Below are 27,081 nucleotides of genomic sequence, written 5' to 3' on the forward strand. Positions count from 1 at the left end.
AAAAAAAAAATCTTTTAAAAATAAAAGCAATCAAAATGTCATCAGTTCCCTAATGTGATATTAAGAAAAATGTCTGCTTCCTGCGCAAAAAAAAAACAAGCCCTCACCCAGCTCAGTCGACAGAAAAAATAAATAAGTTACGGGTCTCAAAGTGACACCGACAATACTTTTTATATAAGAATTTCACAATATTTTTTTTCACCTTTTTCTAAAAAGAATAAAAAAATTGGACAAATTTGTTATCACCGTAAATGAACTGACCTGAAGAATCATGTTACCAGGTTACTTTCACCGCTAAAAGAAAACCCCCAAAATAATGGCGGAATTGCAGGGGGTGCAAGTGTTTTCCACTAACATAAATTATGTTATTCAAAGCTACAACCTATAATGCAAAAACAGGACTTAATATTGCAATGTGGATGGAAAAATTGAAATGATGAAACAAAGGGAGAGAAAAAACTAAGCACAAACAACAAAATTTTACCAGGTACTTAAAGGGAGTCTGTCATCAGATTTCTTTCCACCTAATCTCAGAGCAGCAGACCCAGATTCCAGCAATGTGTCACTTACTGGGCTTCTTGTCATATTTTTGATAAAAACACTCATTTATCAGCATATTATTACTACAAGACTAGTAAACCTTCCATGTAGTTGTCCATATTAATGAGCTCTATATTATACCACCCACACCACAGTTTGGCAGCTTTGTGTATACTGTGCATAGGCAGAAAGCTGCCAATCAGTGGTGTGGGTGGTGTTATACAGAGGTAAACATCCTGAGAACTGGTAAATCTGCTGCAGAGAAAACAGGGATTTTATCAAAACTACGGAAAGGAGCCCAGTAAGTGACACATCGCTGGATCCTGATTCACATGGGGTGGCAAAAACCCAGTGACAGATTCCCTTTAAGATGTTAAAATCAGTGGTTGTTCATGCGACGCTTAGATGCTCTTGGTCCTTCCAAGCCTGGGATGCTTTGTAGCTGATATTCTCTCTGGCTAATATATGAAGGTCCTAAAAATATACATTCCTGATCAGAAAATGTGTTTTTTAATACTTTCAATCCTCTTAACTGTGAAATGGCCTTTGCTTCTGCGAAAAGCTGCTTCACATGGAAAAACAACCAGAATTGATTCCCCCCCCCCGTAACACAATTGCCTTTAAAAAGAAATGAGTTTTCCTTCCCAGACCTCATTACTCAGGTGGAGAAATTGGTTGACAGATTTTCCTTGGGAGATACAATGATGATCCTAGAATGAATGTCCCCTCGCTGTAGTCCTTTATTCCGCACATTCCCACAGGTCCCGGTCTGCTCGACTTCCGTATGGTCGGATACACCCTAGGTGTTCTGTCTGGAATCTCAGGAATGGCTTCTGTGGCCCGCAGGCCCCGTGCATTTGGGATGAGGAAGCTGACAGGCTGCTCAGTAACTTCCCTTGCGTCATCTGTTTGCATGACTTGACCAATAACCCCGGCTAATCACTGAGTTTGTATGTAGGGAGGAGGCCGCTGCCACCATCTTGTCAGCTGACTTGTTCCCCTGTTGTTCTCATTATCAGGTGCGACTTGTCTGACGGGAATTAACCATTATACTTCTGGATTCCATAATTCTGTGCAAAGCTGAACACCTCTGACACACAATGTTATATAATTGTGGCCACCCGTGTCCGCCTTTATTTTATTGCCTATATTGGGGGACTAGCCCTGCACACGTCGCCTTTAAGCATTACTGCTCCCCCACCGAAATTCACCCCTGAGCCAAGATCCCCCGACTATTATATAACAGGCCGTATTAGGGGCTTTTAGAAATGTTTTCTATACCAGGCAACCCCTTTAAGGAAACACTTTAATGAACGCCCTCCCCTTAGTGAATACAAGGGGGGTCGCTTGATAACTCCCATAACTATTAATTTGATGGTGTTCAGTTGGATTTTTAAGCTCTGGTTTACAAAGAGTTAATGTTTCAGTAAGCTGTGATATTTCACTGTTAGGCAGATTGGCTTCCTGCTCTTTTTTTGAACCTGTTTGATTGGCTGACAGAGTACGAGCGCGAAGAATTTGTGGTATATATTCAGCTGTTTGTGACAGTTACCTCAGTTTACCTCAAGAAGATTTCTAGGTCCCTCCCTCCCGCCCTGTTAGAAAGTATTTCATTGTATTGTGGTGTCGTTTATTTGTGAGATAATCTCCTGTTTTAGGGAGGATTGGGTCATGAGTAATAATTTTATTCAGTGATGGAGATATTTAATGGTTTTAATGGTTATGATGAAATAAAATTGGTTGCTCAGTAACTCAAAATAAACACCACGGCCATTTTATGCCAAACTTAGAACTCCATGTCCTGTGTCCTTTTTTCTTATGTATGAGAATGGGGCCTGTGTTATCATGGGTTTCTCCAGGAATAGCAAAAAATGAAGACATACATTTAAAATGTCATTATTAGCAATTTGCACTTGTTTTGAGGGAGCAAATCACTATCAGATATGAGCGAATCGATACGCAGGATTCGATCCAGCAACCAGGTCCGTGTTCCATCATGGACGCGGGACGGGAGCCCTGCAAACTTTTTCCAGTCGCCATTTGCACAACACCAAATGTGCGCCGCTCCAGGCTGGATAATCTGAAGAGGAACCAGGGATGGCGGCAGTCATGTGGATTGCAAGGCTCCTGCTCTCTGCGGCCGTGGAATGCTGACCTGACCGCTGGGCCGGCTCCTGCTGATCGATGCGCTCATCTGATTGCTAATTAAAGGAATTCAGTAATTTTATTTAGAATTACGATTTTTTTTTTTTTTTTATTTCCGAAAAACCCCTTTAAACATTAGTTTAGTGCAAGTGAAATGGTGTGTTCACCTAGTGATGGGCCTGAGGCATTGATGCACGACAGAGATCAAGAGATCCCGAGCCCAACAATTCTCCTACCCGACAGCCGGCGCCTGCTGTATTTTGAATGAAGCAGTAATCAAGCGCCGTTCTGCTCCATAGAGAACCTAGAAGTGTGAGGGAAACCCCTGCGTACAGCGTTCGGCTATTTCTATCAGCCCCATAGACCATAATGGCTGCACGCCTGAGGTTTGTGCTGTACGCACTCCTCCATACTGCGGCCATGTCGTGAAGAGAATTGGGAAACTTTACAACTATGTTTTGTTGATAGGTGGGGTTCTGTGTCTATTGTTGGACACCCCCCTTTAAAACCCTAATGGAAATTGTTGTAATTATTCTTTTGCTTTTCTTACAGATACAATACAATCAAACACTGAAAAAGGTAAATTTATTTTCCAGTTTTTATATTTTAGAAACATACGTGTGTGTGTATGTATGTGTGTGTGTGTATATAATGTGCATCTCACAAAATTAGAATATCATCAAAAAGTTAATTTATTTCAGTTCTTCAATACAAAAAGTAAAACTCCATATATTATATAGAGTCATTACACACAGAGTGATCTATTTCACGTGTTTATTTCTGTTGATGATTATGGCTTACAGCCAATGAAAACCCAAAAGTCATTATCTCAGTAAATTAGAATAATTAACAAAAACCACCTGCAAAGGCTTCCTAAGAGTTCAACCGCTTATTGACATCTGACGTATTATTACACCGATGTCTGTATCCCTGCCTTTGATGTGGGTTCCGTCGGTGAGCCCACATCTTTCCTGGGACATGTCAGCTGTTTTGAACAGCTGACATGTGCCCGCAATAGCTGCAGGTGGAATCGCAATCCACCCGCTGCTATTAACTAGTTAATTGCTGCTGTCAAACGCTGACACTGGTCGGCGCTCATAGCAAGTCAGTAATTCAGCTACATAGAGGCGATCTGCTCATCGCCTCTATGTAGCAGAGCTGATCGAGTTGTCCCAGTTTCTAGCCTCCTATGGAGACTATTGAAGCATGCCAAAACTAATAAAATAAAGTTTAAAAATGTAAAAAAAAAAAGTTCAAATCAGCCCCTTTTCGCCCTATTCAAAATCTATTCTATTATTTCTAAACACTGTTTTTCAGTGATCACTTTGTATCTCCGTTCATACTGCACCCACACACACAAATGATACACCATTTGAAAGGTAAACTTGCCCCCTTCAGCAAGAAAATAGCCAAACAAACCACACATCCACGATTTGATCACAAAATACAGTTTAAACATTAATTTTCATAAACCTGCATTAAGGAAAAATGACCTACAGGTGGTACCACAAAGCACACTACCACAAAGCTGCTTACAGACATCACAAACAAATCTAAGCATTTGCCTTGGGGTCTTTCCAGCTTGCCGAACTGCTTGCCCAGCCTATTTTAGCCAAATTGGAGGATTGCACACTTCACTGCAGGTAAGTCACATATGCAAACACATTTATAAACATGCAATGCTTTTTCGGTGATTATTTCCACACACACACACACACACACACACACACACACACACACGATACACCATTTCAAAGATAAACTTGCTCCCTTCAGCAAGAAAAGAACCAAAAAAACACACATCCACAATTTTATCACTAAATACAGTTTAAACATTCATTTTCAAAAAACCTACAGAAAGACACAATGACCTGCAGGTGGCACCTCATCCGGAAGACATTTTTTGGCCTCTACTTATCAAACCAATTTATTGTTTTACCAAGCTACATATATAAATATGTCTGTGTTCATCATCTCATGAAATACATTTACATTTGACAAGCTTGCTTTTTCTGAAATTGCCTGTGCCCCGACGACCAATGTGCGAAAATTTCGCACGGCCAACTAGTAAAACAATAAAAATAAAATCAAACATACACATAGTAGGCATCTGCGTGTTCAGAATCCCCCAATCTATTAATAAAAAAAGGATTAACCTGATCGCTAAACGGTGTAGCAAGAAAAAAATTCAAAACGTCATAATTACGGTTTTTTTTTGGTTGCCGCGACCTTACATTAAAATAAAATAACGGGCGATCAAAAGATTGTATCTGTACCAAAATGGTATCAATAAAAACGTCAGCTCGGCGCGCAAATAATACGCCCTCACCTGACCCGAGATCACGAAAAATGGAGACGCTACGGGTATCGGAAAATGGCGCAATTTTTTTTTTAGCAAAGTTTGGATTTTTTTTCACCACTTAGATAAAAAAGAACCTAGACATGTTTGGTATCTATGAACTCGTAATGACCTGGAGAATCATAATGGCAGGTCAGTTTTAGCATTTAGTAAACCTAGCAAAAAAGCCAAATAAAAAACAAGTGTGGGGTTGCAATTTTTTAATAATTTCACCGCACTTGCAATTTTTTACCCGTTTTCTAGTACATTATATGGTAAAACCAATGGTATCATTCAAAAGTACAGCTCGTGCTGCTACAAACAAGCCCTCACATGGCCATATTGACGGAAAAATAAAAAACTTATGGCTCTGGAAAGAAGAGGAGAGAAAAAACGAAAACGCAAAACCGAAAAAAGCTCCAGTTAAAGGGTTAAAAAGGTCCCTTAGTGTGTTTTGAGTAGGCTCCACAATCATGGGGAAGACTGCTGACTTCACAGATGTCCAGAAGGAGTGTAACCCAGAAAAGGTCATTGCGAATGAAGCTGGCTGCTCAGAGTTCTGTATCCAAGCATATTATTGGAAAGTTGAGTGGAAGGAAAAAGTGTGGTGGAAAAAGTGTGGTAGAAAAAGGTGCACAAGCAACCGGGATTACCGCAGCCTTGAAAGGTTTGTTAAGAAAAGGCCATTAAAAAATTTGATATTGTAATGCTGTGAGAAGCACCTGTATGTGTACCGTGTGTGTGTATGTATAAATATATAGTGTGTGTGTGTGTGTGTATGTATATACATATATATAAATATATATTGTGTGTGTATATATATATATATATATATATATATATATTCAGTATTTTGCATATTAATAAGCAAAATACAGTGTGTATGTATATATATTATGCACTCTTATTTTGCATATTATTTTTGCATGCTTCTGTATCATGCATTATATATTTTTTGTTTGTTACAGTCATATGTAAAAGTTTGGGCACCCCTATTAATGTTAACCTTTTTTCTTTATAACAATTTTGGTTTTTGCAACAGCTATTTCAGTTTCATATATCTAATAACTGATGGACTCAGTTATATTTCTGGATTCAAATGAGGTTTATTGTACTAACAGAAAGTGTGCAATCTGCATTTAAACAAAATTTGACCGGTGCAAAAGTATGGGCACCCTTATCATTTTCTTGATTTGAACACTCCTAACTACTTTTTACTGACTTCCTGAAGCACTAAATTGGTTTTGTAACCTCATTGAGCTTTGAACTTCATAGCCAGGTGTATCAAATCATGAGAAAAGGTATTTAAGGTGGCCACTTGCAAGTAGTTCTCCTATTAGATTCTCCTATGAAGAGTGGCATCATGGGCTCCTCAAAACAACTCTCAAATGATCTGAAAACAAAGATTATTCAACATAGCTTTTCAGGGGAAGGATACAAAAAGTTGTCTCAGAGATTTAACCTGTCAGTTTCCACTGTGAGGAACATAATAAGGAAATGGAAGAACACAGGTACAGTTCTTGTTAAGCCCAGAAGTGGCAGGCCAAGAAAAATATCAGAAAGGCAGAGAAGAGGAATGGTGAGAACAGTCAAGGACAATCCACAGACCACCTCCAAAGACCTGCAGCATCATCTTGCTGCAGATGGTGTCACTGTGCATCGGTCAACAATACAGCGCACTTTGCACAAGGAGAAGCTGTATGGGAGAGTGATGCGAAAGAAGCCGTTTCTGCAAGCACGCCACAAACAGAGTCGCCTGAGGTATGCAAAAGCACATTTGGACAAGCCAGTTATATTTTGGAAGAAGGTCCTGTGGACTGATGAAACAAAGATTGAGTTGTTTGGTCATACAAAAAGGCGTTATGCATGTGCTGTATTGTTGACCGATGCACAGTGACACCATCTGCAACAAGATGATGCTGCAGGTCTTTGGAGGTGGTCTGTGGATTGTCCTTGACTGTTCTCACCATTCTTCTTCTCTGCCTTTCTGATATTTTTCTTGGCCTGCCACTTCTGGGCTTAACAAGAACTGTACCTGTGTTCTTCCATTTCCTTACTATGTTCCTCACAGTGGAAACTGACAGGTTAAATCTCTGAGACAACTTTTTGTATCCTTCCCCTGAAAAGCTATGTTGAATAATCTTTGTTTTCAGATCATTTGAGAGTTGATTTGAGGAGCCCATGATGCCACTCTTCATAGGAGAATCAAATAGGAGAACTACTTGCAAGTGGCCACCTTAAATACCTTTTCTCATGATTTGATACACCTGGCTATGAAGTTCAAAGCTCAATGAGGTTACAAAACCAATTTAGTGCTTCAGGAAGTCAGTAAAAAGGAGTTAGGAGTGTTCAAATCAAGAAAATGATAAGGGTGCCCATACTTTTGCACCGATCAAATTTTGTTTAAATGCAGATTGCACATTTTCTGTTAGTACAATAAACCTCATTTGAATCCAGAAATATAACTGAGTCCATCAGTTATTAGATATATGAAACTGAAATAGCTGTTGCAAAAACCAAAATTGTTATAAAGAAAAAAGGTTAACATTAATAGGGGTGCCCAAACTTTTACATATGACTGTATAAAGGTATCTGTGAACTAATTCTTTTGCACAGATGAATATATTTTTCCTTGCTTTCGACACTCCTTCTTGCTGTTATGTAATAAGAGCCTGGTGTCCCGCTCATGTGACAGGTGACGGTGGCTCGTTATGGGTTACAGCTTTGATAGCTGTGCTGTAACGAGCCCTATATCTGTGCGATCGTCACACGTCAAACAGATTTTTTTATATGCTGCCTGTAAAAAATAGATAATAAAAGGTTCCTATTATGTTATTGCAGAGTTTGAGTTGATGCAAAAAAATGTTTTATGGTAGAATGAGTATTATTTCCTCAGATGTTAAATCCAAGTAAAGAAAAACTTACTATTAAAAATTAACAGAATAGCAGCTCTGCCTCGCTTAACTTGTTTTCACTAGACAACCCCTAGATCACCGATCTCCAGAATTGGGAACTTTTATCACAGTCATAAACTGGAGCCACCGGACGGACACCCAACCGCCGCTCTTTTCATTCTCTATGGGGAATTCGGAAAACCAAGCTAAGGAATAAAAGTTCTCCATTTTGCTAATCAGGGCAGGTCCCAGCGGTCGGACCCCCACCAATCAATAAATTATCACCTATCCCTGTGCATAGTTGATAGACTGTTATCATAGAATCATAGAATGGTAGAGTTGGAAGGGACCTCCAGGGTCATCTGGTCCCAACCCCCTGCTCAATGCAGGACTCACTAAACCATCTCCGACAAATGTCTGTCCAGCCTCTGTTTGAAGACTTCCATTGAAGGAGAACTCACAACCTCTCTTGGCAGCCTGTTCCACTCATTGTTCAACTTCACTGTCTAATTTTCACCGGACAATTCTATTAAATCTCCCTGTTTCCTAACTGGCCAGAGTACAAGACCTGAAATTATCAACTTTGTTTGCTGCAGGATTTCTACAACACTGTTCAGAAACATGTAGAAAATCACGCAGACTGAAACACAATGGGGGCAAAATTATCACCTGCGTTGCTTTTATTAATAATTTCTAGGCTTAATGCTCCTTTGTCGCTGCTTGGAGATTTTTCCCAAAATACCTACCACAGAGCTCAGCAGATTGATTATATTTTTTCCCATTGAGAATATCGAGTATTGCTACTATTCCTATGATATAAACCTTTTTTGCTTATTTTAAGCTTGAGTCCAGTGGTCAGTCATACTTCTACACTAACGGCTGTCAGTCAATAAATAGGGACCGCCCACTGGACTCCTAAGCTCTTTGTCACGGTGTTACCACGACGGAGAGGAGCCAGAAGACTGCAGTGTCAGGTTGCTCCTACTCCAGCACTGAGAAGAAGCACTTCTTATTAAACGTGTTTATCCCTTCTGGCAGAACGGGTTAATCGGCCATGTTGGAAATCACTGTGCTCACAGCTGAGCTCTGTTAGCCACTCTCTTTCCTCTATAATCTGGGCTCTATTACTAATCCTTGTCAGAGTAAGCTTTTGCTGCATGGCTAAAGGAGGAAGAAAAGTTGGTATGAGAAGGACAACTGGAGGAGTTATAAGCGTCTGTTGTTTGGTTTGTATGCTTGATAATTCCTTTTCCTTCCCTTTTTTGTTTTTTTTCCACTTCCTACACACCTCGGAGGATTCTTCTGTTATATGTGCGTGAATATTTTGTGTGTGAGGAGTTTTCAGTTTCCCATTGTCTTTGTTGCCCGTGATTGCTGGGTTGGTGTACTGAGGTGCACAGTAGCGCCCTCTCTTCCCTCGATGGGGGAAGAGAACAGACTGAGGGCTAACTTAGGTGATAAGGCAAGGGTGGAGGCCCTGGCGTCTTCACCATCTGAAGTATCCCAGTGAACAGGGCGAGCTAGGGCGCCCTCTAGTGTTAGGGCCAGGAAAGGAGCCCGTGGTCCCGGGTCACCTGAAAGCTGTGTTGTGACATTCAGGATGAGCAGAGATAAATTACTGAATCTTTTCTCGGAAAACTATATATCAATCTGCTCAGCTACTCCTGATCTATAACTTGGCATCTGCAGATCTCGCTGCTATTTCAGTGTGTCGGGCTTTCTCTAAGGAGCAGTTCAACTGATTAAGGCAAATGTGTTCCTTTTTTAAAGGGAATGTATAATCAAAAAAGGATATTTTTTAAATCCCTTTTTTGTGTTACATGTATTTTTAAATAATATAGTAATCTTTCATACCACAATCTGTATTAAAAACAAAAACTTTTCATGAGTCTCATTATCAACAGAGGCAGGGTTGCAATAACAGATCAACTCTATACACAGCTGATAACACAAGATCCATCGTTCACAATAGGTGATATCACAGATCCTTGTCTTCCTCCTTTGTTCACGATTACCTAATTAGATGCTTCAATACAAAAGATAGGCTCTGAATCCTTCCATTATACATACATGCATGCATACATACATACATACAATCGTAGAGATGGAAGGGACCTCCTGGGCCATCTGGTCCAACCCCCTGCTCAAAGCAGGATTCGCTAAATCATCCCAGACAGATGTCTGTCCAGCCTCTGTTTGAAGACTTCCATTGAAGGAGAACTCACCACTTCTCGTGGCAGCCTGTTCCACTAATTGATCACCCTAACTGTCAAAAAGTTTTTTCTAATATCTAATCTGTGTCTCCTCCCATTGCTGCTAATGTACATGGATTTCCTGAGACAACAGAAACTAGGGATTCTAGAATATCCTCAGTGGTCAGTGTGAAAATTGCAAGATTTATAAACTGTTTTTGATCGGGATATGAAAAATGAAGCCTAAAAAAATCACAAAAAAACATACATTTTTTAAAAAATATTTTAACATATAAAAATTTGCTCTATACACTAAGTCATTGTCATTCCCTTTAAATATCACAACGTTAAGCAACTACAGTTCCTCTTGTATACGGAGACCAAAACTTATCCTTCTATCTCACCAAGCTAAGGGTCCATGCCTGAAAAAGAACATTTACATCATACACTTGTACTATACTTTCTGACTTTTTTTTTTTTTTTTTTGTGCCTTTTCAGTTATCTACCTGGTGTTTTTTCATCTATTTTTTATAATGTTTGTGTGGTCATACTGGAAGACAATATTTTCCTGTCCTGCTAATCCATCCAAAGAGGTAAGGTCCTGTCTTTGTTGTGTGTTCTTTCTTTTGTTATTTTTTTTGTCATCTTTGTCTTCCAAAATTCATATCTTTGTCAGCATAGCTATATGAGAGCTTGCTTTTTTAATGAGTCTATTTATTTATATAATCTATTATAAGGTAAACTAGTAGAAAAGTTATTTGAGGTGGAATAGAAAAAGAAATCCAATTCCACCATTGTAAAGGCTGCACTCACATATCTGATTGAAACGTTAAAGTGGGGTACAGATAGAGATTATATATATATATATATATATATATATATATATATATATATATATATAAGCTCTCAACCCATAGAGGAGAAGGGGTGTATTCACACGTCTTTGCAAATTACAGATCCAAGTGTAAGATTCGTAAGGCTCAGAGCAGGTCCTATTCTGATCGGTGTTTGCGGACCAGTCTTGGGCTTCTTTCACACTTCAGTCTTTTGAAGTCAGTTCCAAACCGTCAAAGTTTAAAAAAACGGATCCGTTGCATATTGGCAAAAAAACTGATGCGCCAGATCCGTCGCAGCAGCCAGTATATGAAATTTAACAGGACTCTGGAAAAGGAGAGAGATTGAGAGATTTTTCTGTGCCAGAACTGCTTTTGGGGTTAAATTAAACGAATGGAAATTTTTCCGGCCATCATCAGTTTCAAAAAACGGAATCCGTCACTGGATTACGTCAGTGACGGATTCGCCGCCCATAGGCGACCATTATAGCAGACAACGGACAGCGACGGATTCGTCACTATCCGCCTTTTCAACGCAGTGAAAAAAAAGTTACTATGTCCATTGTATCCAGATGACGGACACTGAAGTTCCGACGGATCCGTCAAATGATGGAAGCAATGGACAGCCATCCGTCACTAATGCAAGTCTATGAGAGAAAAACGGATTCCGCTAAAGAAAATAATGGAACCATTTTTTTATAAAAACGGCGGATTTCGACTAATATCAAAAGACTGAAGTGTGAAATTGGCCTTAACCATACAAGTCAACGGGGATCTGTTAAGCATGGATGCAAATTGGAAAGCTCCTAAATCTCTCATATCTGTTTCTTAATCATAAAACACGTGGCCTTCAATGGTTTATTTATTTGGCTTGGGAACAAACACAACTCTTCATTGAGAGAGAGAACAAAAAACGCAGAAGAGAAAAAAACTGATGCAACTAGGATGACACCTAAGAAAAAACGGTCCTGATACAAACACACAGGTGTGTGAATGCAGCCTTACTTGGGATTTTGTTTTCACTGTGTGGTAGAAGGGGCACTCAGATTTATCTGCAGTTTAATACAACTATGTTCATAATAAGTTGCATCTGTATAATTTATACAGTTTCTTTCCCCCTGTCTGCTCTCTTCACCTGTCCATTCACATGGCTGTGGGCCTAGCAACTCTCCCCTCTTCTCCTCTAATGGCTGTTGGTCAAATATCTTTCTCTCTCCCCTGTCTTTCATGGCTGCGGGCCGAGTATCCCTCTCTCTCCCCCCCCATCTCTCATGGCTGCAGGCCGAGTATCCCTCTCTCCCCCCCCCGTCTCATGGCTGCAGGCCGAGTATCCCTCTCTCCCCCCCCCGTCTCTCATGGCTGTAGGCCGACTATCCCTCTCCCTCTCCCCCGTCTCTCATGGCTGCGGGCCGAGTATCCCTCTCCCCCATCTCTCAAGGCTGCGGGCCGAGTATCCCTCTCCCCCATCTCTCAAGGCTGCGGGCCGAGTATCCCTCTCTCATGGCTGCGGGCTGAGTATCCCTCTCTCTCCTGGCTGCGGGCCGATTATCCCTCTCTCCTGTCTCTCATGGCTGCGGGCCGATTATCCCTTGGCTGTGGGCCGATTATCCCTCTCTCCTCTCTCTCATTGCTGCGGGCTGAGTATCCCTCTCTCCTCTCTCTCATGGCTGCGGGCCGAGTATCCCTCTCTCTCATGGCTGCGGGCCGGGTATCCCTCTCTCTCTTCTCCCTCATGGCTGTGGGCCGAGTATCCCTCTCTATCCTCTCTCTCATGGCTGCGGGCCGAGTATCCCTCTCTCTCCTCTCTCTCATGGCTGCGGGCCGAGTATCCCTCTCTCTCCTCTCTCTCATGGCTGCGGGCCGAGTATCCCTCTCTCTCCTCTCTCTCATGGCTGCGGGCCGAGTATCCCTCTCTCTCCTCTCTCTCATGGCTGCGGGCCGAATATCCCTCTCTCTCCTCTCTCTCATGGCTGCGGGCCGATTATCCCTCTCTCCTCTCTCTCATGGCTGCGGGCCGATTATCCCTCTCTCTCATGGCTGCGGGCCGAGTATCCCTCTCTCTCCTCTCTCTCATGGCTGCGGGCCGAGTATCCCTCTGTTTCCTCTCTCTCATGGCTGCGGGCCGAGTATCACTCTCTCTCCCACTGTCTTTCATGGCTGCGGGCCAAGTATCCCTCTCTTTCCCCCGTCTCTCATGGCTTCAGGCTGAGTATCTCTCTCTCCTCTGTCTCTCATGGCTGCGTGACAAGTACCTCTCTCTCTCGCCCCCTTGTCTCTCATGGTTGCGCGCCGAGTATCCCTCTCTCCTCTGTCTCTTGTGGCTGCGGGCCGAGTATCCCTCTCTCCTCTGTCTCTCGTGGCTGCGGGCCGAGTGTCCCTCTCTCCTCTGTCTCTCGTGGCTGCGGGCCGAGTGTCCCTCTCTCCTCTGTCTCTCGTGGCTGCGGGCCGAGTGTCCCTCTCTCCTCTGTCTCTCGTGGCTGCGGGCCGAGTGTCCCTCTCTCCTCTGTCTCTCGTGGCAGCGGTCCGAGTGTCCCTCTCTCCTCTGTCTCTCGTGGCTGCGGGCCGAGTGTCCCTCTCTCCTCTGTCTCTCGTGGCTGCGGGCCGAGTGTCCCTCTCTCCTCTGTCTCTCGTGGCTGCGGGCCGAGTGTCCCTCTCTCCTCTGTCTCTCGTGGCTGCGGGCCGAGTGTCCCTCTCTCCTCTGTCTCTCGTGGCTGCGGGCCGAGTGTCCCTCTCTCCTCTGTCTCTCGTGGCTGCGGGCCGAGTGTCCCTCTCTCCTCTGTCTCTCGTGGCTGCGGGCCGAGTGTCCCTCTCTCCTCTGTCTCTCGTGGCTGCGGGCCGAGTGTCCCTCTCTCCTCTGTCTCTCGTGGCTGCGGGCCGAGTGTCCCTCTCTCCTCTGTCTCTCGTGGCTGCGGGCCGAGTGTCCCTCTCTCCTCTGTCTCTCGTGGCTGCGGGCCGAGTGTCCCTCTCTCCTCTGTCTCTCGTGGCTGCGGGCCGAGTGTCCCTCTCTCCTCTGTCTCTCGTGGCTGCGGGCCGAGTGTCCCTCTCTCCTCTGTCTCTCGTGGCTGCGGGCCGAGTGTCCCTCTCTCCTCTGTCTCTCGTGGCTGCGGGCCGAGTGTCCCTCTCTCCTCTGTCTCTCGTGGCTGCGGGCCGAGTGTCCCTCTCTCCTCTGTCTCTCGTGGCTGCGGGCCGAGTGTCCCTCTCTCCTCTGTCTCTCGTGGCTGCGGGCCGAGTGTCCCTCTCTCCTCTGTCTCTCGTGGCTGCGGGCCGAGTGTCCCTCTCTCCTCTGTCTCTCGTGGCTGCGGGCCGAGTGTCCCTCTCTCCTCTGTCTCTCGTGGCTGCGGGCCGAGTGTCCCTCTCTCCTCTGTCTCTCGTGGCTGCGGGCCGAGTGTCCCTCTCTCCTCTGTCTCTCGTGGCTGCGGGCCGAGTGTCCCTCTCTCCTCTGTCTCTCGTGGCTGCGGGCCGAGTGTCCCTCTCTCCTCTGTCTCTCGTGGCTGCGGGCCGAGTGTCCCTCTCTCCTCTGTCTCTCGTGGCTGCGGGCCGAGTGTCCCTCTCTCCTCTGTCTCTCGTGGCTGCGGGCCGAGTGTCCCTCTCTCCTCTGTCTCTCGTGGCTGCGGGCCGAGTGTCCCTCTCTCCTCTGTCTCTCGTGGCTGCGGGCCGAGTGTCCCTCTCTCCTCTGTCTCTCGTGGCTGCGGGCCGAGTGTCCCTCTCTCCTCTGTCTCTCGTGGCTGCGGGCCGAGTGTCCCTCTCTCCTCTGTCTCTCGTGGCTGCGGGCCGAGTGTCCCTCTCTCCTCTGTCTCTCGTGGCTGCGGGCCGAGTGTCCCTCTCTCCTCTGTCTCTCGTGGCTGCGGGCCGAGTGTCCCTCTCTCCTCTGTCTCTCGTGGCTGCGGGCCGAGTGTCCCACTCTCCTCTGTCTCTCGTGGCTGCGGGCCGAGTGTCCCTCTCTTCTCTGTCTCTCGTGGCTGCGGGCCGAGTGTCCCTCTCTCCTCTGTCTCTCGTGGCTGCGGGCCGAGTGTCCCTCTCTCCTCTGTCTCTCGTGGCTGCGGGCCGAGTGTCCCTCTCTCCTCTGTCTCTCGTGGCTGCGGGCCGAGTGTCCCTCTCTCCTCTGTCTCTCGTGGCTGCGGGCCGAGTGTCCCTCTCTCCTCTGTCTCTCGTGGCTGCGGGCCGAGTGTCCCTCTCTCCTCTGTCTCTCGTGGCTGCGGGCCGAGTGTCCCTTTCTCCTCTGTCTCTCGAGGCTGCGGGCCGAGTGTCCCTCTCTCCTCTGTCTCTCGAGGCTGCGGGCCGAGTGTCCCTCTCTCCTCTGTCTCTCGTGGCTGCGGGCCGAGTGTCCCTCTCTCTCTCTCCCCGTCTTTCATGGCTGTAGGTTGGGTATCTCTCTCTCCTCCTCTCTCGTGGCTGTGGGCCGAACATTTGTTCCCCAAAGGACTCTCTACCTATTACGAATGCTTGACCGGGAATGCTATATTTTCAGTGAGCAGAGGGAAGAAACTCCCTGCCAGTCTTTTTCTTTTAGCAGCTTATCTCAGCTGTAAACTTTAAAATATTAAAGCCCATGACATTAGATGGTCGGCCGTTCCTGCTGAGAGTGGTGGGAATATTTGGCTGACTATAATGTGTATGGAGGCCTTTATATAGAGAGAGATCCTAGCCGCACTGTGCCTTCTGTCCTCCGGGCCACTTCCCGTGTACACACTTGCCACTCATGCCAGGTGCTGCTCCATCTGTATTGACATTACTTAATCTGTGCCGCTGACATAGTACCATGTTTGCTTTAGCTGGTCGCCGGACTAATGGTGTTTTGTGTCTTTCCTTCAGTTCTGTTTATCCAAGTCTGACAAGGAGTTGTACGAGAAGGAGGAGAGGCAGGAGTACCAGCAGGAAATCCTCAAACGAGCTGCCAAGGACCTGCCTATCTATACCGTGACGGCTACCAAAGGTGAGGCTGGGCCTTCCCAGAGCCGTCATATACTTGTACGGTCTAATATGGGCTGCACACTACAGTATTATACTGGAGCATCAGGCGCTGTAGTCTGTATTGTCATATACCTGTTTACAAAAAGGTCACTAATAATCCCTCTTGAAAATCTTCATTGAGAGGCAAACAAGGGTAAAGGATATATGTCCTTTTGCACAACATATATTTATTTTACTTTGCAGAAAAGCATAATCTGCCTTGATATATTATGCATATACTTTTTTTTTTTTTTAGCTTGTACATTGGCATATATTGCGGTCTTATATCAGTAGAATTTGTTGGGGACTGTTCCTAATGTATCATTCTGATAGATGGAAACGGAGCTCTTGTCTGATCCGAGCCTTAAATGGTATCCGTTTCTGAATACAGCTTTTCCTAACTACTGCCGGAGGGAAAAATCACAAAAATCTTCCTCATTAACTTTTGTCATCACAAGGAAGAACTGAAAACCACAAGCTGTAGTAGGGAAATCGGTGCAGGAATGAAGCTGTGCTGACATGCGAGAACGAGTGCAGGCAGCGGCATCACAGTCCTGGGAAGAACGCGCTCACATAAAAAATCTAGAACTTGGAGCAGATTGCACATAAATTAGGAGGCTTGGAAAAAAAACTTTGGAATAAATATTGCAGACTGAAATTTAATAGAACTTTTTTTTTTTTCAGGCAATTTTTTTTTCTTTTACGATTTTCAGTGGTAATTTCTTACCTAGCCATCCACCTCATACATGGCCACATCTCTGCTTCTTGACAGCAGAGACTAAGTGTTGGTGTTGCAGGTGGATATTTTGCCTCGGCATCACTGAATCTGCAGCGGTGTAGATTTGCAGTTATCCATAGGCTTTGGTTTTCAGAGTTTCCCTTTAATTTATGGGCAACCTCCAACTTTTTTTTTTTTTTTCCTTTTTTTTTTTATTTGTAGGTAGAATAAAAATTCCCGTTACTGTTAGTTATCTATGTCACTTTTCGGGCTTTGTCTGCCTCACTTGTGTATGTCTCCAAGGAATGGAGAGTGGTACTAGACAGAGACTGGGGAAGCCTAATAGATTCTGTCTCTGACAGCCGTTGTGCTAGGCGCCCTGCATTCCTCTTGTTTGTGTATGTGATGAGAATGCACAGTGCCTCTCTGTGCTCCTGGCATTGAGCTCTGCGGGCTGCTGTGTACAGCTCTTACATCTGACGGCCCATGAATAAAGTTGAGAATCAGGCGGTGAACATGTGTATGCTGCTAATCTTAAGCCATGGTCATGGCGTACATTGCTAGAGATATTACAGCAGCAGAGCTAATTACCAAACCTTTTAACGCAAGTGCTGTGGGTTGTTTTTTTTTTACTAGAGCCCTGAGCTAAACGTTAATTTCGCTTACTAATATCTGAGCGCATCGGAGCACTGACTCATTTGCCGAGTACAGGTAAATAACATAGGGTTCTTAGTTATCGGTGTTTTGATCAAAAAAGCATAAAAGCCATCCCACCGCGACAAGGTGTACCCAGTAGGCACAGTCCGATTTTTCAAATTAAAAGTTCACCTTGTGTCAGCCAACCTCAATGTACAGTAAATAAGGGCAGAGGACGACTGGGACCCCAAATGTTCAGACACCTGCGAAGCTATGTAGATGAAATGCCCAACTCAAAAAAGGGAAGCCTGGTCCCAGTTTGTACAAAGTACAAGAAACTACAGGAAAACCAAAGAAATGAGCCGGAGCTAGTTGAAACTAGAAGTTGAAATGCCCTGTATAAAAAGACACCTCTGCATGTTTTTCTCAATATCTGACATGAAATCAGAATAAACCTTTCCCGTTTTAGGTCAATTAGGATTACCATAATTATTATAATTTGCCAAATGCCAGACATTTTTATTACTTCCTGCAACTTCAAACGGTTCCATCCATTTCATTAGTATTTGGTACCAATGCCCTTAAACTGAATGGTAGTTGGTCGGAATTTGGGCCCATTCCTCCTGACAAAACTGGTGTAACTGATTCACGTTTGTAGTTGCCTTGCTCTCACTGGCCTTTTCAGCTTTGCCCATAAATTTTCAATAGGACTGAGATCAAGGCTTTGTGACGGCTGCTCCAAAACATTGACTTTGTTATCCTTCAGCCACTTTGTTACCATTTTGGCAGTACGCTTCGGGTCATTGTCCATTTGGAAAACCCATTTCCGCCCAAGCTTTAACTTCTTGGCTGATGTCTTGAGATGTTGCTTCAGTATTTCCACATAATCTTCTTTTCTCATGATGTCATCTGTTTTGTGAAGAGCACCAGTCCCTCCTGCAGCAAAACAACCCCACAACACGATGCTGCCACCCCCATGTTTCACAGTTGGGATGGTGTTCTTAGGCTTCCAAGATTCTCCCTTTTTTCTCCAAATGTGACGATGGGCATTATGCCCCAAAAGTTCAATTTTAATTTAATCAGTCCTCAGGACATGTCTCCGAAAATTAAGGTCTTTGTTCCTGTGTGCTTTTACAAATATTGATCTGTTTTTTATGTTTCTTTTGGAGTAATGTCTTCTTCCTGGCAGAGTGGCCTTTCAGCCCATGATGATACAGTACTCGTTTCACTGTGGATATTGACAAAATCTTACCACCTTCCACCATCATCTTCACAAGGTCTTTTGCTTTTCTCCTTTGGTTGATATGCACATGTGGGACCAAAGCATGTTCGTCTCTCGGACACAGAACCTATCTCCTTCCTGAGCGGTATGATGGCTGGACATTCCCATCTTGTTTTTACTTGCGTATGTTTGTACAGATGAGAAAGGCACCTTCAGGTATCTTGAAATTGTGCCCACGGATGAACCAGACTTGTCCCTGGCGCTTTGGTGCACAGTGAAAAATTGGGCACACGGCTATGGTTGTGCGTGGGGTTGACACTGCTTTTACTGTTCCCTCTTGTTGCGTGGTGGTAGTCGTGGCGTTTCCCGTGGTGCTCGTGAGGAAGCAGATAGGAGAGTCAGGAGGCAGATGAACTTTATAACAGACTAGCTGAAGAGCCCGGCGCTGCCCGGGCATAGTAACTAACTGTGGTTAGTTATAACAAATTATAATTATCCTCCATCCCATAGTCCCGTGCCCATATACCCATCATACATATCCTCCATCCCATAGGCCCGTGCCCATATACCCATCATACATATTCTCCATCCCATAGTCCCGTGCCCATATACCCGTCATACATATTCTCCATCCCATAGTCCCGTGCCCATATACCCGTCATACATATTCTCCATCCCATAGTCCCATGCCCATATACCCATCATACATATTCTCCATCCCATAGTCCCATGCCCATATACCCATCATACATATTCGCCATCCCATAGTCGAGTGCCCATATACCCATCACACATCCTTCATCTCATAGTCCCATGCCCATATACCCATCATACATAGCCTCCATCCCATATTCCCGTGCCCATATACCCGTCATACATATCCTCCATCCCATAGTCCAGTGCCCATATACCCATCACAAATCCTCCATCCCATAGTCCCGTGCCCATATACCCATCATACATATCCTCCATCCCATAGTCCAGTGCCCATATACCCATCACACATCCTCCATCCCATAGTCCAGTGCCCATATACCATCACACATCCTCCATCCCATAGTCCAGTGCCCATATACCCATCACACATCCTCCATCCCATAGTCCAGTGCCCATATACCCATCACACATCCTCCATCCCATAGTCCAGTGCCCATATACCATCACACATCCTCCATCCCATAGTCCAGTACCCATATACCCATCACACATCCTCCATCCCATAGTCCAGTGCCCATATACCCATCACACATCCTCCATCCCATAGTCCCGTGCCCATATACCCATCATACATATCCTCCATCCCATAGTCCCGTGCCCATATACCCATCACACATCCTCCATCCCATAGTCCCGTGCCCATATACATATCCGCCATCCCATAGTCCCGTGCCCATATACCCGTCATACATATCCTCCATCCCATAGTCCAGTGCCCACATTTTTCCCCATTATGTAGATAGGGGCAAAATTGTTTGGTGAATTGCAACGCGCGGGGTTAAAATTTCACCTCACAACATAGCTTAGGACACTCTCGGGGTCCAGACGTGTGACTGTGCCAAATTTTGTGGCTGTAGCTGCGACGGTGCGGATGCCAATCCCAGACACACACACACACACACACACACACACACACACAGTTCCTCAGATGAGCATTTAGTGACAGATGCAGGAATCGGCACATATGAGGCGTGATAACCAGCAATTGTAAACAGGGCCTATCCTGTTATCCAAGCTGACACTACAATATGGTCGTCTTCTATGCCACTGAGGTGACGTTCTCCAGTAGATCCCCTATATTCCGGTTTCCTCTGACCTTCATTATGTTGCAGGATTCCTGATTTCCCATCTCCATTATGGCGGACCACCCCCCAGGCCCGTTCTCCTCCTATGTCCACAGCGCAGTGTTCTTTTAGGCTAAGGGTGCTGTGCAGACCAGGGAATTCCATCTGCCTCACGGGTCCTAGTCATCAGGCTATCCTACAGGTTTCTTCTGGTCAGTCCATCTGTATTCGGCCCACTGGAAGAGGGAAAAATAATCCCCTCACGTTTACTGGCTGGTGACTGTACTCTGAGGTGCTCAATGGAGCTCTGACTGCTTTCTACCTGAGCTGCTGCACTAAGTGCTGACATACAGTGACAATAATGCAAATCCCTGCCTGAAATAGTACTAAACTTCAATAATAAATATCAGTACTCAGGGTTATAGTAATACCCAACTCTGGGGTATTACATGTGCAATCTGCATGTTCACACTGTGGCCATTTCACTTTCTTTGGTTTTGTCTGTTATATGGCCACAGTGTGAACGTGCTCCTACACATTGCCCGTATACCAGCTTATGCTCCGGCTCATTTCTGTGATTTGCAGTTTTTCTTGTTTTTAAAAATATTGGCGAGCACCTTTTTAAATCTGCATTGACACATTGCGAATGCATTACTGCCACAATTTTGGGAAATTTTTGCGGTTTCCCAAAGTATTTGCAAAAACGCAAAGTTATTACAGGTTCAGCTTCCAGGACTTCGATTAATCAGGAGAATGGGGTTCCTATTATCCCTAATTAAAAGTCTAGTATTTCAGAGGGGGCTGCGCACATGCACGGCCCCCTCTATAACTCCTAGGCTTCTCTCTGGATTGGGGCTTAGGGGATGCAGTGAACCACAGCGCATTATTGGTCCTCGCCCGTGTCTGCTCTTGAGATGCGCACATGCATGGCCCCCTCTATAACCACAATACATCATTGGTCCTCGCCCATGTCTGCTTTGAGCTGTGCACATGCATGGGCCCCTCTATCACCACAGCGGATCATTGGTCCTCGCCCCCGTGTCTGCTCTTGAGCTGCGCACATGCATGGCCCCCTCTATCACCACAGCGCATCATTGGTCCTCGCCCCCGTGTCTGCTCTTGATCTGCGCACATGCATGACCCCCTCTTTCCTCACAGTGCATCATTGGTCCTTGCCCCCCGTGTCTGCTCTTGAGCAGCACACATGCATGGCCCCCTTTATCCTCACAGCGCATCATTGGTCCTCGCCCCCGTGTCTGCTCTTGAGCTGCACACATGCATGGCCCCCTCTATTACCACAGCGCATCATTGGTCCTCACCCGCGTCTGCTCTTGAGCTGCGCACATGCATGGCCCCCTCTATCACCACAGTACATCATTGGTCCTCGCCCGTGTCTGCTCTTGAGCTGCGCACATGCATGGCCCCCTCTATCCTCACAGCGCATCATTGGTCCTCGCCCGTGTCTGCTCTTGAGCTGCGCACATGCATGGCCCCCTCTATCCTCACAGCGCATCATTGGTCCTCGCCCGTGTCTGCTCTTGAGCTGCGCACATGCATAGCCCCCTCTATCCTCACAGCGCATCATTGGTCCTCGCCCGTGTCTGCTCTTGAGCTGTGCACATGCATGGCCCCCTCTATCACCACAGCGGATCATTGGTCCTCGCCCCCGTGCCTGCTCTTGAGCTGCGCACATGCATGGCTCCCTCTGTCCTCACAATACATCATTGGTCCTCGCCCGTGTCTGCTCTTGAGCTGCGCACATGCATGGCCCCCTCTTTCCTCACAGCACATCATTGGTCCTCGCCCTCGTGTCTGCTGTTGAGCTGCGCACATGCATGGCCCCCTCTTTCCTCACGGCGCATCATTGGTCCTCGCCCTCGTGTCTGCTCTTGAACTGCACACATGCATGGCCCCCTCTATCACCACAGTACATCATTGGTCCTCGCCGTGTCTGCTCTTGAGCTGCGCACATGCATGGCCCCCTCTATCACCACAGTACATCATTGGTCCTCGCCCGTGTCTGCTCTTGAGCTGCACACATGCATGGCCCCCTCTTTCCTCACGGCGCATCATTGGTCCTCGCCCTCGTGTCTGCTCTTGAACTGCACACATGCATGGCCCCCTCTATCACCACAGTACATCATTGGTCCTCGCCCGTGTCTGCTCTTGAGCTGCGCACATGCATGGCCCCCTCTTTCCTCACAGCGCATCATTGGTCCTCGCCCGTGTCTGCTCTTGAGCTGCGCACATGCATGGCCCCCTCTATCACCACAGTACATCATTGGTCCTCGCCTGTGTCTGCTCTTGAGCTACACATATGCATGGCCCCCTCTTTCCTCACAGCGCATCATTGGTCCTCGCCCTCGTGTCTGCTCTTGAACTGCACACATGCATGGCCCCCTCTATCCTCACAGCCCATCATTGGTCCTCGCCCGTGTCTGCTCTTGAGCTGCGCACCACTCTGCTTGTTTCCGACATGGAAACTACAGTGCCTTGCGAAAGTATTCGGCCCCCTGGAATTTTTTAACCTTTTCCCACATATCATGCTTAACATAAAGATACCAAATGTAAATTTTTGGGGAAGAGACAACAAAAAAGTGGGACACAATTGTGAAGTTGAGCGAAATTTATTGGTTATTTTAAATTTTTGTGGAAATTCAAAAACTGATTAGTGGGGCGTGCAATATTATTCGGCCCCTGTAACTTAATACTTTGTTGCGCCACCTTTTGCTGCGATTACAGCTGCAAGTCGCTTGGGGTATGTCTCTATCAGTTTTGCACATCGAGAGACTTAAATTCTTGCCCATTCTTCCTTGGCAAACAGCTCGAGCTCACTGAGGTTGGATGGAGATCGTTTGTGAACAGCAGTTTCTGCTCTTTCCAAAGATTCTCGATTGGATTCAGGTCTGGACTTTGACTTGGCCATTCTAACACCTGGATACGTTTATTTGTGAACCATTCCTTTGTAGATTTAGCTTTATTTTTGAGATCATTGTCTTGTTGGAAGACAAATCTCCGTCCCAGTCTCTGGTCTTTTGCAGACTGCAACAGGTTTTATTCAAGAATGGTCCTGTATTTGGCTCCATCCATCTTCCCATCAATTTTAACCATCTTCCCTGTCCCTGCTGAAGAAAAGCAGGCCCAAACCATGATGCTGCCACCACCACCATGTTTGAAAGTGGGGATGGTGTGTTCAGGGTGATGAGCTGTGCTGCCTTTACACCAAAAGTTTGATTTTGGTTTCATCTGACCAGAGCACCTTCTTCCACATGTTTGGTGTGTCTCCCAGGTGGCTTGTTGCAAACTTTATTTGACACTTTTTATGAATATCTTTGAGAAATGACTTTCTTCTTGCCACTCTTCCATAAAGGCCAGATTTGTGCAGTGTACAATTGTACTGATTGTTGTCCCGTTGAAATTACGGGGACTCCCTGCAGCCTCAGTGACGTCAGCAGGAGTCCCTGCAATTTAATACAACGAATTAACCCCTTAAATTAACCCCTACAAGTCCAAAATTTTAACCAGAAACCCTCATCTAATTAATTGTGATAGACATAACAAAAAAACCATGAAATGATATGGTTAACTATATGTAAACCATGTGTCATTTCATGTCGGGCAGGAGAATAATTATACAAAAGCAGGCAAATGTTTCTGCGGCTATTCTGCTATGATGAACTGTATGAATTTGTAATATATATATTAATGTGTCTCTATGACATGTATAAAATATATATATATATGTGTGTGTGTGTGTCTAGATCTATTCATTCTTTGTGTGGGGAAACCTGTCATTGGGCTCCATTATATGTCCATTTAGCTACCCTGCAAGAAAATCTCGCCAGACGGATGTCAAACGGATCCTTACATGCGATTAAAATCGCATCAATTAAGAAAAATCGCATAAAAAACGGATCAATGGTTAAGATACCTTTGTGTGATTTCGGACCGTTAAAATGGGACCTTTTTTTACTGGTTGTGTGTGACTCCAGCCTAATCAATATTACAGTGCATTACAGCCACGTAATTACATTACACAATCATGCTGACAGGTTCTCTTAAAGAGCAACTTCATTTTTATTTCTCAACATGACCAGACTGCATTGTTGATGGTCATCTAACACAATTCCTGTCCACATGTCACTCAGGACCCCCACTATCTACAAATGCAGATTTTATTGACTTCAATATGCAAATTAGCTCTCCTCCAGGAGGTAGAGATCCAGCTGTTTAGCGCCGCCTATTGGAAGTAGCTTTACTATAATACACAATCCTCCTACCCAGCCAGGCTACATGACTTCATCTGTAGGCAAACCAGAGTCTTCTTCAAAAGAAAGGGAACCATCTGTAGACGGCTGTTTCAGGGTAATAGCTCTTTGTTGGTGCAGAATAGGGTTCTAGTTGGCTGGTAGCGTGCCATTTCTTCTTGCAGAGCCTGCTAGCTAGTGTAAGTAGACATGAGTGCAGGATAGAAGCTGTGCTGATATGAGTCAGTGAAGACAGCAGCACCCTGGATACACATCGTTCACATCCAGCCTATATCACAGGTAGGAACGCTCCAACAACAGAAAAATCTGAAACTTGGATCAGGTTACAAGCTACATATTAGAGGGTCTGAAAATAAATTAAGATTGTAGACTGAAACTTATAGCAGTTTTATTAAGTAAAACAATTTTCTTTGTTGAAGGAGCCCATATTTTTTAACTTGTCTGGGAAGATATAACCGTGCCGGTCCTCAGTTTAACCTTATAACGTGAATTTCTTATACATCACCTTTGTGACAGCAATCACAATGAAGTTTTATCAGTGTGCGTGTCTGTGCAGTGCCATGAAATACCCCACAGGGCATCCCAGCTGTAGATGTCACGAGAATGGAGATTAAGTCATTACATCAAATGATCGCAGAACAAAGTGTTCAGTGTTCAAGTGTCACAGCTGCTGAGTGGAGGTGACCGAGCGCCTCTGTGATGTCTGTGAACCCAGACACGGCCGGCCTAAGTGCCCTCACTCACAAAACAGACAGGGGTGAGGATATTCTCCTATAGTCAGTCCTACCTTACCGTTAATCAGAATGACATTTCTATAATACTCTGTGTGTAAATTAATTTGTTTAGTTATGTTCCATGTGGCATTGCCAGTAAGATCCCCCCCAAGGGCATCTGGGCCAGCCAGCGGTACCGTTTTATACCGCACCCAAAATAACCGCCTGTAGACGCAGGGCTGTGGAGTCGGTAAGCCAAACCTCTGACTCCGACTCCTCAATTTCCATGCTGCGACTCCACAGCCCTGCCAGTTTGCAGTTACTTTATAGTGCATGCACTGTGAGTATTCTCCAGCATTGGAAGCGGGCCGTCATGTAATCACAAGTATGCAATTTGCATACTTCCTGCTACATTCCTACTAGACATGTCCGGCCTTGCTCTTTACACTTAGCATGTCTAGTCGGTATGTGACCACATATATGCAAGTTGTATACTTGCAGTCATGTGCCCACCACTGCTAGCACTGGCACCGGAGGATCCTCACAGCATGCAGTGAATATTCACAAGTCTGCAGTTACATAGTGACTGCAGACTTGTACCTAAGGCTGTGTGCCCACGTTGCGTTTTTTTAAGCGTTTCCGTAGTGTTTGTGCCGGCTCAGACGCTGCAGAAATGCTTAAAAGAAGCTTCAAATTAATTTGCATGCGTTTTTGGCTTTTTGTGCCAATGCATGCGTTTTTAAACGCTCAGAAAGCGCTTAGCGGCTAAAAACGCAGCATGCTCATTAATTTCCACATTGCTGAGCGTTTTTAGCCTTCGCCAATGTTCCCAGAAAACGCGCGTCAAAAAACGTGCAAGAAATGCGCGTAAAAAAAGAAGCGCGTTTTCTGGGAAGGGGATCAGTTTCCTGAGCGTTTAAAAACGCAAACGTGGGCACATAGCCTAAGGCTGGCCAATCCCTTTAAGCTGAGCGAGTCTTAAGCCCAATATTCTGCCCAAATGCATATGCTACAACACCTTAATATCTGACTATTGTAAGAAGACTTCCTCTAGTGAGTGAATGGCTATAAGAGTATGTCGCACACAATGTCTTTTTCAGGCGGATTCCACCTGGAATCCGCCTGAAAAAGCGCCGCAAAAAATGATATTGATGCACAGCATGTAAAAACAGCATTCTTTTAGCCACATCCGGGTTTGGAAACCGTACAGCAGTTAAATGTTCGTTCTTCCGGTGGCTTCATGTGGGAGCCCCACACTCTCTATAGCTGAAAGCACAGGGAAAAGACACCCGCGGCAGAGCCGCCGCAAGAAGCAACGGCGAAACCGCTTCTGGAAATAGGCCGCCGGCTTCATCCAGGAAAACCTCAGGGGCTCCAATGTCAGAATAAAGACGTGGTGTGCACATCCCTGAGCAGAGCTGTTAGAGGTTTCCCCTGTTTCGCGGTCTATCCATGAGCCGCATTTGTGCTGTCGAGCAGATAACAGGTTATCCAAAAATAGCTTGGATTATGTCTCTACAAGGAAAATGGATCTCCTGTTAAGGAGGTTATTATTCAATGAGCAGTGCCCCAACGGTCCCCAGGCTGTGTGTGGTATTGCAGATCAGACCTATTGCTATAGTTCACATTTGCTCTGTATGGAATGGTATGACACAAGTCTGGCACAATGCCCCCAACATTGGTGCTCGGCCTAACCAAATCTATCATCTCAAGTCGTAACTAATTTCTATCCACTACCCCTTCCATTCTAAAGAGGAATGCCGTGGATAAATCCTGAATTAAGTCTCCTCTTCCAATAACGCTTGTATGTATCACATCGCCCATCCTGGCCATGCAGACACACAGCACTGA

The 27,081-nt window shown here is 45.3% G+C and overlaps 1 protein-coding gene across 3 annotated transcripts in view; it reads left to right on the top strand.

Annotated features, from left to right (window-relative positions):
- The window catches only part of ZDHHC20 (zDHHC palmitoyltransferase 20), a 97,526-nt gene that overhangs the window by 34,460 nt on the left and 35,985 nt on the right, over positions 1–27,081 (top strand). For all 3 annotated transcript variants that reach the window (XM_073583039.1, XM_073583038.1, XM_073583040.1), the window contains exons 2-4: positions 3,238–3,264; positions 10,608–10,702; positions 15,755–15,875. In XM_073583039.1, coding sequence (XP_073439140.1) covers positions 3,238–3,264; positions 10,608–10,702; positions 15,755–15,875 — 243 coding nt within the window. The remainder of the gene's footprint in view (positions 1–3,237; positions 3,265–10,607; positions 10,703–15,754; positions 15,876–27,081) is intronic.

The sequence above is a fragment of the Dendrobates tinctorius genome, unplaced genomic scaffold (genome assembly GCF_039654945.1).
Source record: "Dendrobates tinctorius isolate UK_male_01 unplaced genomic scaffold, ASM3965494v1 ptg000075l, whole genome shotgun sequence".
Lineage (NCBI taxonomy): Eukaryota > Metazoa > Chordata > Amphibia > Anura > Dendrobatidae > Dendrobates > Dendrobates tinctorius.